This window comes from Felis catus, chromosome B2 (assembly GCF_018350175.1).
Source record: "Felis catus isolate Fca126 chromosome B2, F.catus_Fca126_mat1.0, whole genome shotgun sequence".
NCBI classification, from domain to species: domain Eukaryota; kingdom Metazoa; phylum Chordata; class Mammalia; order Carnivora; family Felidae; genus Felis; species Felis catus.
Window position 1 is genome coordinate 31,294,569 of NC_058372.1, and position 11,659 is coordinate 31,306,227.

At 36.1% G+C, this 11,659-nt stretch overlaps 1 protein-coding gene across 1 annotated transcript; it reads right to left on the reverse strand.

The window, feature by feature from the left end:
* Nucleotides 1-1,082: 1,082 nt before the first annotated feature.
* On the reverse strand, nucleotides 1,083-11,323 carry LOC123385336 (butyrophilin subfamily 1 member A1-like). The gene is made up of 4 exons (XM_045057363.1): nucleotides 11,044-11,323; nucleotides 10,403-10,429; nucleotides 2,469-2,495; nucleotides 1,083-2,249 (listed from the first exon to the last, which is right to left on the reverse strand). Exons 1-4 carry the CDS (start codon nucleotides 11,171-11,173, stop codon nucleotides 1,720-1,722), a joined length of 714 nt encoding a protein of 237 aa, XP_044913298.1. The 5' UTR covers nucleotides 11,174-11,323; the 3' UTR covers nucleotides 1,083-1,719.
* Between the last annotated feature and the right edge of the window lie 336 nt (nucleotides 11,324-11,659).

The following is an 11,659-nucleotide window of genomic DNA, read 5'->3' on the forward strand; positions in this document are numbered from 1 at the left end:
TTTCAAATAAGGTCACATTCATTTGTAACATCAGTTGTAACAAATTCACCACTTCAAGATATTACTAGGTGAAACTGTGTACATGTAAACTTTTTGTATTTTCTGCACAGTATTTTGGTAAGTCTAAAACTGCTCTCCGAATAATATCTATTGAAATGTTTAGAAAATAAACTATAGATTTGAAGACGCTTCATCTAGAAGATACCTAAATGGTAAATAAATGCATGAAAAGATGTTGCACATCATTACCCATTAGAAAAATTGAAGTTAAAACTTAGTGAAATACCACTATATAATTATTATCATAAATAAGAATAAGTAATAAAATAAAATGAAAGTACCAGATGCTGGTAATGATGTGGAGCAGCTGGAGCTCTCATACATTTCTAGTGGGACTTCACAATGGTAGAGCTCCTCTGGGAAGAGTTTGGCAGTTTTATACAAGGTTGAAACTACTCTTACCAGATGACCTAGTAATCCCATTTTTAGCTATTTGCCATAAAAAAGTGAAAAATGTTTGCACAAAAAAGTATACATGAGTGTTTATAGCAGCTTTGTTTATAACAACCCTAACCTGGAAACAGCATAAGTGGCATTCAGTGGGTGAACAAAGATTGTGATGCATTTATTCAATAGAATACTACCTCAGCAAATATTAGGAATGAAGTACTAATGCCTATTAATATGGATGAATAACCAAAAGCCTCATTCTGAATGAAAAGCCAATCTCAAAAGATAACATGCTATATGATTTTATTTTTGTGACATCCTGGAAAATACAAAAGTAGGGACAGAAACCTGATTAATTTTTTTCCAGGTTGGGTATTTATGAAAGGTTTGACTACAAAAGGACAACATAAAAGCACTTATGGAGATAATGGAACTTATGTCATTGTCTTATCTCCTGAATGTAGTGTGGCCACGTGAGTCTATAAAAAGTCAGTTTTACTGCATATAAGTTAAGAAAATGTCCTCTAAAAATATAAATGGTGGTAAGTAAAGGCAAGAATAAATCAATCTCTCATAAGGGAATGAAGAGGATAAAAAGTATAAGGATGAAGTTCATGCAAAGAGAAGGATAAGTTGAAGGATAAACTAGAAAATATTTGCTTCCCTTTGAATGTCTTACTGATTAGACAAATGAGAACACTTCAATTATTCATGTATTTGAAACTAACTTTATTTTTTTGCATATCACTTTATAAACATAGTACAAAACCAAAAGGTACAAAAGAGTATAAAATAAAAGGCTATTCTCCTATCCCTGCCTTTGTCAGATATGAAAGAAATTTCAACATTGTATGGGCAATCACACAGACTAGTTCCTTGTGTATATTTATAGTAATAATGGTAACAATGTGATTATATAATGTGAGTATATAATGTGTTTAATAATGTGATTATATAAGTATGTATATATATTGTATATACATATATACCTATATGAATATGATTATATGAATGTATGTATATGTGTATATATATATATAATTTTTTTTCTTTAAACATAACATAAGTAACATACTTTAACACGCCGTCCCATGCCTTTGGGGAGTCATTTATGAAGGAGATAAACTGTTAGGGAGAACCAGAAAGAAGATTAAAAAAAATAATTTGCTTTTGGTATAGGAGAATTCATGTCATGACCTCATGCTTCAATCTACACTGACCTGCAGGTCGTAGGATGCTCCTAATACAGGAGAGGGACCACAGTAAGGATTATGCATTGGGCACTGGACAGATGGTCAAACTTTTTGAATAACCAAGCCAAAGCCTGAAAAAAGGCCTTAGAGACACATTAAAAGGACCTTGAGAGAAGGTGTAAATGTGGGATTTATCCGTCATATTGTAGAATGAGATACATCCACCTTCATAGTCTAAGAAAATACACACTCTGGTAGGGTGCTCTTTTAGACTAAGCTGCATTTCTGGAGAAGTGAGTACCCAGTACTCATTCTTGTAAGACCTGATGGCCCAGAAACCATTCTCAGGTTTCACACAAATCTTCCCCTGCCTCATTACATTAGACCTGCATATTCCCAGGTCCCAGGCTCCACTGTCTCTGACATTTACTTCCCAGTACCACCTCCCTGAGGTGAATACTGAGTGACCCAGAACACAGGGAAGGGAATTCAATCTCTGTGGATCTTTAGGTAGATCTTGAGATTCCTCTCCACAGGTTACACATTTGTTGCCTTCAGACAAGACGAGGGCAGCATGGGCTGTGGCTGGATCCAGAATAACATTCACTGCAAAGACAATAATATTCTCTGAAAGACAGAATATTCTTGGAAAGGGTAGAATGATCCTGGAAGCAGAGATAGCTGTGTTAGCCTGAGATATCTTGTAGCTGTGGAAGGTGTATATATTCTCATTGGAGTTTTTCATTTGCCCTCCAACTTCTGGGACTGAGCTGGAGCATAATGAGTAGAGTCCCTCCTAGACCAGACCATCAGGGAATGACTCACCAGCCTGGAAAAATTCTTTCCTCCAGTCTGAAAAAAACATAAATATTCATTATCAGAACTAATATTTGAATTTATTGGCACAAGAGGTAATTTCTTCCCTCTAATCCTTATTTTGTTAATGTTTCAAATTTATTTGGTAACTTTTGCTTGACCCAAAATTTCTACTGCTCTTCTTGTTAAATATTCCCATAAGAATGAATTCCTCTAACTTGTACTTTATGTGGTATAGACTAGAGATGTTCCCAAGATAGTTATCCTCTTCTTGAACAGGCAGTGAAATTACATGTCTCTACTCCCCACTCCATTGCATTTAAGTGAGTTCATGTGACTGAGTTATGGCCAATAAAAAAGTGCACAGAAGGAACCACACCATTTCTGGGCTTGACAACAAAATAGCTCATATGATACTATTTTTCATTCTCAATTTCACTATAACACTTCTTCCCCAGGTTATAAAACTAAGAGTAGAAGTCATAAAAATGGAGAATACAGAAGAGAAGGAACTTCCTGGCTCTCGGAGTTACTATTTTGAAGAGAGTTGCCCAGGAGAGCCACAGAACCAGATTTATTCATATTATCATTTGCAGGAGTGAGGAATACCAAGCAGTTCTGCTAACCATGGAGATGTAGGAGTCACTTTTTATCAAAGTCTAAGTTAATTACACTTCTCAATGCAGAAAGTACTGCCTAAAAATGAAAATGATGGCACAAAAACAGACACATAGACCAATGGAATAGAATAGAAACCCCAGAACTAGACCCACAAACGTATGGCCAACTCATCTTTGACAAAGCAGGAAAGAACATCCAATGGAAAAAAGACAGCCTCTTTAACAAATGGTGCTGGGAGAACTGGGCAGCAACATGCAGAAGGTTGAAACTAGACCACTTTCTCACACCATTCACAAAAATAAACTCAAAATGGATAAAGGACCTAAATGTGAGACAGGAAACCATCAAAACCTTAGAGGAGAAAGCAGGAAAAGACCTCTCTGACCTCAGCCATAGCAATCTCTTACTCGACACATCCCCAAAGGCAAGGGAATTAAAAGCAAAAGTGAATTACTGGGACCTTATGAAGATAAAAAGCTTCTGCACAGCAAAGGAAACAACCAACAAAACTAAAAGGCAACCAACGGAATGGGAAAAGATATTCGCAAATGACATATCGGACAAAGGGCTAGTATCCAAGATCTATAAAGAGCTCACCAAACTCCACACCCGAAAAACAAATAACCCAGGGAAGAAACGGGCAGAAAACATGAATAGACACTTCTCTAAAGAAGACATCCGGATGGCCAACAGGCACATGAAAAGATGTTCAGCGTCGCTCCTTATCAGGGAAATACAAATCAAAACCACACTCAGGTATCACCTCACGCCAGTCAGAGTGGCCAAAATGAACAAATCAGGAGACTATAGATGCTGGAGAGGATGTGGAGAAACGGGAACCCTCTTGCACTGTTGGTGGGAATGCAAATTGGTGCAGCCGCTCTGGAAAGCAGTGTGGAGGTTCCTCAGAAAATTAAAAATAGACCTACCCTATGACCCAGCAATAGCACTGCTAGGAATTTATCCAAGGGATACAGGAGTACTGATGCATAGGGGCACTTGTACCCCAATGTTCATAGCAGCACTCTCAACAATAGCCAAATTATGGAAAGAGCCTAAATGTCCATCAACTGATGAATGGATAAAGAAATTGTGGTTTATATACACAATGGAATATTACATGGCAATGAGAAAAAATGAAATATGGCCTTTTGTAGCAACGTGGATGGAACTGGAGAGTGTGATGCTAAGTGAAATAAGCCATACAGAGAAAGACAGATACCATATGGTTTCACTCTTATGTGGATCCTGAGAAACTTAACAGGAACCCATGGGGAGGGGAAGGAAAAAAAAAAAAAGAGGTTAGAGTGGGAGAGAGCCAAAGCATAAGAGACTGTTAAAAACTGAGAACAAACTGAGGGTTGATGGGGGGTGGGAGCGAGGGGAGGGTGGGTGATGGGTATTGAGGAGGGCATCTTTTGGGATGAGCACTGGGTGTTGTATGGAAACCAATTTGTCAATAAATTTCATATATATAAAAAATAAATAAAAAAATAAAAATGAAAATGAAGTACTGTAAACAAGAAAATGTGTGGTTTGGTTTAGAGATTAGGTAATAGACATGACAAAACAGATAAAACTGACTACAAATATGGACATCCATAATAAGCAGAGAAACATTTGCTAAAACTGTTGCCTTTATGATCATTTGCAAAGCATATCGTATGTCCTAAATAGACTGTAGATCTTAAGGAATTGATTTGAGAAGAGAGCATTCATTGAATCTATTATTGACATTCTATTAAAAACTATTCATTTTCAAAATAATCGTTCACCTTTTTTTTCTGGAATAAATCAAAATAAATAAAAACTCCCCAAAATGGGCAATTATCAGAGTTTTAAAAAGTGACATTTTCTAGGCCAAGAATCAGCCCACCAAACTGTTTTTTGTAAACACAGTTTTATTGGAAGACAGCCATACTAATTCATTATGTATTGTCTATGGCTTCTTTGTGCTACAAGGCACAAAGTAATTGTGAGTAATTGTGAGAAGACCATATAGCCCATGAACCCTAAAATATTTACAATATAGCCTTTCACAGAACAGATGTGGCAATCACTTTTCTAGACCACCCAAGAGAAGAGATGAAATTAAATACAGTTTTAGCACAAAGGAATAGTGCAATTTCTTTATTGAACAAAGGGATTAAGGAAAAGAACAAATGAAGATGATGGACTTTTCACAGGTGTTTCAGTAGCCTCAAGAGAGCCAACATAAAGGGAGATATGTAAGAAAATAAATTAGATGGTCAGATATGTCTATAGTTACTTTGGATATGGTTATTGATACATGAAACTAATTGGGAGAAATGTATAAGAAACTTACTATATTTGGAGGAAAATGTCAAAAGTAACATGAAACAAAGGATCTCTGGAATGGCTGAATGAATGGCTTCATAAATCCTTTCCCCCAGTGCAGCAATAAGACTGGAAAAGTTCTCAAATTGGAACTTTTGAATTCTGGAAATTCGCAAAGGGAATCAAAAAAGGCACATAGCAAATTGAGAAACACTTATTTAGGGAAAAGTATTTAAAATGATTAATGAAAGAATGTCCATAAAAGGATATTCTCTGGGGGCGCCTGGGTGGCGCAGTCGGTTAAGCGTCCGACTTCAGCCAGGTCACGATCTCGCGGTCCGGGAGTTCGAGCCCCGCGTCAGGCTCTGGGCTGATGGCTCAGAGCCTGGAGCCTGTTTCCGATTCTGTGTCTCCCTCTCTCTCTCTGCCCCTCGCCCGTTCATGCTCTGTCTCTCTCTGTCCCAAAAATAAATGTTGAAAAAAAAAATTTAGAAAAGTCAGCATAGTTTACTGCTCAATAAGAAGCACAGGCACTTCCATTTTTTAATGTTTATTTATTATTTTTGAGAGAGAGAGAGCATGAACAGGGGAGACACAGAATCTGAAGCAGGCTCCAGAGTCTGCACTGTCAGCACAGAGCCCAATGTGGGGCTCAAACTCACAAACCAGAAGATCATGACCTGAGCCGAAGTCAGATACGGAACCAACTGAGCCACCCAGGTGCCCCCAGGCACTTGTTTTGATGAGCGCTGAGTATTTTACATCAGTGTTGAATCACTAAATTGTACACCTAAAACTAACATTATACCATAGGTGTACAAACGAATTTAAATAAAAAATTTTAAAGAAAAAGGCAAAAATAAAGAAGTAAATAAATAAAGCCACAACAATCAACACACACACACACACACACACACACACACACACAAAAGAGGGTTTTGCAGGAGAGGACATCATTATTGAGCTCTTAGAAATTAGAAGGCTAAAATGGGATTTCTGTGAAAATCCCTATGTCACTAAATTAGTCTTAGATGAAATGCACAAATTCTTTAAAATACAAATTACTGAAGATGACTTAAGAAATAGAAAATCTAGACAGATCTCTAACAAGTAAGATATTTGAATTATTAATTATAAACTTCCCACAAAGAAATTCCCAGGCCCAGTTGGCTTTACTGGTGTATTTTATCAAAAATTTAAAAAGTAAATAATAGCAATATTTAACACAACCTTGTAGAAAATAAAAGTGGGTAAGATATTTCTCAACTCATTCTAAAAGTTAGTATTACCTTGATACCAAAGCGAAAGACACACAAATATCCTTCATGAATAGAAGTGCAAAACTCTCAATAAAAATTAACAGTGTAACAACACATACAAAAAAGATTATAGACCACTGCCAAATGGGGTTTGTGCCCAGAATGCAAGATCAGCTTAATGTGTGAAAATCAATTAATGTAGCAAGTTATACTAATAAAACAACCAGTAAAATGGCATAATCATCTCAATAAGCACAGAAAAAGCATTTGATAAAATCTAATACCTATTTGTGATTTCAAAAAATCATTAAATTAGAAGAGCGGTTTTCAACCTGGTAAAGTGTATTTATGAAAAATTTACAACAGGGGCGCCTGGGTGGCGCAGTCGGTTAAGCGTCCGGCTTCAGCCAGGTCACGATCTCGCGGTCCGTGAGTTCGAGCCCCGCGTCGGGCTCTGGGCTGATGGCTCAGAGCCTGGAGCCTGTTTCCGATTCTGTGTCTCCCTCTCTCTCTGCCCCTTCCCCGTTCATGCTCTGTCTCTCTCTGTCCCAAAAAATAAATAAACGTTGAAAAAAAAATTAAAAAAAAAAAGAAAAATTTACAACAAACAAAATACTTAATAGCAAATAAATGAATTTTTTACACCATAGTAGGGATCAAGACAAGCACATCTGTTTTTGCTATTTCTTTTTTTTTTTTAATTTTTTTCTCAATGTTTATTTATTTTTTGGGACAGAGAGAGACAGAGCATGAACGGGGGAGGGGCAGAGAGAGAGGGAGACACAGAATTGCAAACAGGCTCCAGGCTCTGAGCCATCAGCCCAGAGCCTGACGCGGGGCTCGAACTCACGGACCGCGAGATGTGACCTGGCTGAAGCCAGACGCTTAACCGACTGCGCCACCCAGGCGCCCCTGTTTTTGCTATTTCTATTCAGCATTGTAATGGAGATTCTATGCAGTCAGGTTAAAAAAAAGAATTAAAATTTAAAAAAAGAAGCAAATCTCCTTTTTTTTTTTTTTAAAGTAGCCTCCACCTCCAACATGGGGATTGAACTCATGACCCTGAGGTCAAGACCTGAGCTGAGATCAAGAGTTGGATGCTTAACTGACTGAGCCACCTAGGCACCCCAACAAATCTCCTTTTATTCCCAGTTGACTCATCATTCCTGTAGCATATCATACAAGTGCCCACAAAAGTCTGCTAGAACTAGAACAAATTAATGAATTCAGTAAGGTCACAGGATTAAAAAAAGTAAAATACAAAAATCAATCATGTTACCATATGTTAACAATGAACAGTCTGAAGTGAAATTAAAACTATTCCATTCACAATTACAAAGAAACTGGTGCTGCCACTCTGGAGAATATATGGAGGTTCCTCAGAAAACTAAAAAAAAACTACCTTACAATCCAACAATTGCACTACTAGGTATTTACCCAAAGGATACAAAAATACAGATTCACAGGGATACATGCACCCTGATGTCTATAGCAGCATTATCTACAATAGCTAAACCATGGAAAGAGCCCAAATGTCCATTGACTAATGAAAGGATAAAGAAGATGTGGCATATATATGTATATATATGTGTACACACACACACACACACACACACACACACACACACACACAAAGCAATATTACTCTGCCAAAAGAAAGAATGAAATCTTGCCATTTTGCAACAACATGGATGGAGATAGAATGTATTATGCAAAGTGAAGTAAGTCAGTCAGAGAAAGACAAATACCATATGATTTCATTGATATGTGGAATGTAAGAAAGAAACAGATGAACATAGGGAGAAAAAAAGAGGCAAACCACAAAACAGACTTTTCACTATACAGAACAAACTGAGGGATGCTGGAGGGGAGGTGGATGGGGGAATGGGTTAAATGGGTGATGGATATCAGTTAAGGAGGTTACTTGTGATGAGTACCAGGTATTATATAAATGATGAATCTCTAAGTTCTACTCTTGAAACTAATATTACACTATATGCTAACTAACTGGAATTTAAATACAAACTTATAACTGCAAAAAAAAAAAGTGGAAGTATTCTAAATGCCTATTATCTGGGAGAATGAGTAAGCATAATGTAGCATATGCATACAATGGAATACTACCTGGCAATATAAAGGAACAAAATATAAAACATGCTAAAACAAGAGTCTCAAAAACCTTATGCTAAGTGAAAAGAACAGAATAAAAAACCATATATTACATGATTCCAATTATACATGTCCAAAAGGCAAAGCTGTAGAGAGTAAGAAGAGCAGGGATTGCCTGAGTCTAGGAAAGGATTGGCAGAAAATGGAAACAAAAGATCTTTGGAGATGATGGAAACCTTATAAAACTGGATTTGGTGATGGTTGCTCAACTCTGTAAGTGAATTTAAAAATTATTGAATTGATTTTTAAAAAATGAGTGAACACTTAAATAAATGTATGGTATATAAATTATATCCAATAACACTTTTAAAAAAAATGAGCTCAGAGTAAACAATTCTGTAAGCATGAAAGCTATAAAGCATATTTTGTAATAGGAAATTTCCGCAAGCCAGAAGTGTGCTATGCCACTATACATTTGATGTGAGGGAGAGTCAAGGGTCACTAAGGACAATAGAAAGCAAGTTGCATCTCAAGAGCAAAATAAGGATCTAAATAATCAGGAAAATTCTTCCACCTTTAGAATAGAGCCCTTCAAAATATGGCCTGGTGGGAATCCGTACTCTATTGGTAAATGATGCCTGCTGTGCTTTCTCCTTATTCTAAACAGAAATTTTTATTCCATGTTTTATCCTCATTTGTCTAAGCATGGAATGGAGGGTGCAGACAAAATTCCTGTCTTTGAGTACACAGATTACAAGATCCAGAAGAGTTACATCAACTGAAAGAAGAGCATCTCTCTTAGAGATCTTGGCCTTTAAATCAGTTGCAGTGACCCCATGGACCCTTGGCTTCTCTTTTTGAAAAAGGAACAAGTTAGTTATATACAGAGAAAGAAACACTAAATTGATCTTTGGTTACCTGAAAGATAGCTTGTAGAGATGATAAAACCCTAGCAATATTTATTGCTTTTCTGTTTTCTGGGTAAACAGCTAAACAACCTTTCCTAGCTCCCATTGTGTCTAGGTGAAACCACATGACTGAGAACTGGCCTATGTAGGCAGAACTGGTGAATGGCTTTTCAACCCCTGCTACAAAACACTATATTCTTGGGTCATCTTCACATTTCTTTTTCTCAAAAAATTTTGAAGAATTGAAGGACATCTAGAACATTGAGAAGTTACACAATGGAAAGAGTCCAGATCAAAGTCATTGCTTAGAGGACATCTTCCAAGTAGAGCTTCTTAACCAGAAATCTTTGTATATACATTAGAAATACAGTCTAGCTTACTAAACTATTTGATGTGTTGATGTTTATTTGAAACAGTAGCTAGAAGTAATTCACATTAATATAAAACCTCCTTAGAATTGTGAAAAAAGAAAAGGTAAATTTTTTAAACTGACAAGATAGTTTTTATTACTTAAGATCTTCTTTAATTAAATTGTAAGTGTCCCATGAAACACAGGTAAGAAAAAGATAAAAAGAAAAGTAATTTATAAGTTACCATTCTTGGTAAGTTTTCTATGGAACAGAGTTATATACAATACATTTTTCTATGTCAAGTGGTAGTTAGTAGCATGATATCTTATAGAATTTAGGAGGTTAAGTATATACCTCAGAATCAGGGAAAATTATCATGGTCAGGACAATGTACTCACCAGGGTACAATGATGCCTTCTGCCAGCCTGTGAATGAACAAAATGATTAAATATGTTTACCCTTTCATGGTCCTTCTATCTTTTTCTCTCTTCTCATCACTAACATTCTCTCAGTATTCAGTTACATATTTATCTCTCTGTCCCTTTCCTTCTTCACAAACATGTGACCATTCCTTTCCTGAATACAAAATGATTGAGTTGTGTATATGTGTGAAAACATATAAAGTCAGAAAAAGGGCAAACTAAAAACAAAAAGAAGAAAGGAATATAGAAACGGAAAATGAAGGAGTGATGACAGAAAGATGGATAGTTTGAGATTTAAAAAAAGGAAAGAAAGAAAGATGGAAAATGGAAGGAAAGTAGAGAGAAGAAGAAGAAAAGGAAGAAGAAATAGAAGGAATTAGGAAAAACAGAGTGAAGGAATAAAAATTGAGAAAGGGAGATTTAAAAAAGGATATTACAACTTAGGGAAAAAGTGAATTAACTTTTACAGACTCTCTTCCATTTATGCTCCTACACAATGAACACAGGCAATTGTAGAGTATGTCTGATTTTTTCTGGGAATGAGGTTTAGAGGAGTTAGGAGTCTTACTGTTTGTGGAATTTAAGAACTGCCATGAAAGAACTTCTGAATTACTTACCATTCCTAAATTGGGTTCTTCTTTGATCTGAAAGGAGATGTACACAGAAGACTGGGACTCTCAAAAAGATAAAAATGCAAAACCAAAGACAGGCATTCTTTGAGGGGTTTATCATAATCATCACTATCATGTTAGGCAAGCTGTTGCTCCCTCATAAATTTCTTATGGATAAAATAAAGCTGAATCACAGGATTTTTTAGGAGTTAATCACGGTAAACAGGTAAATCATTCCTAGCATGATAATTGCAATATAGAGAGGCCATAGGAAAATGTGAAAGATACACAAAATAAAGAGTTAAAGGGACAGGATAAAGCAAAGCATATGATTTCCACAGTATAATATCTTGCAAATATTTTAACTATTAGAATACAATTACCAATTTCCATTTGAAATTTTTCTGAAACACAAAAGTGAAAACCCCATTTTAATACCACAGAGAAAAGAAAGATTAAAGTTCCTTAGAAGAATTACACATGAAATAAGTAACTTCATTAAGGTTAAAAAAAAAAACACCTCACTTTTCTAGAACACTTGTTCAAAACAAAACAAATATATATCACATGCTTACATAAATAATCTTACAGTTGAAGTCTAAGAGAAAATTACCAAATCCCC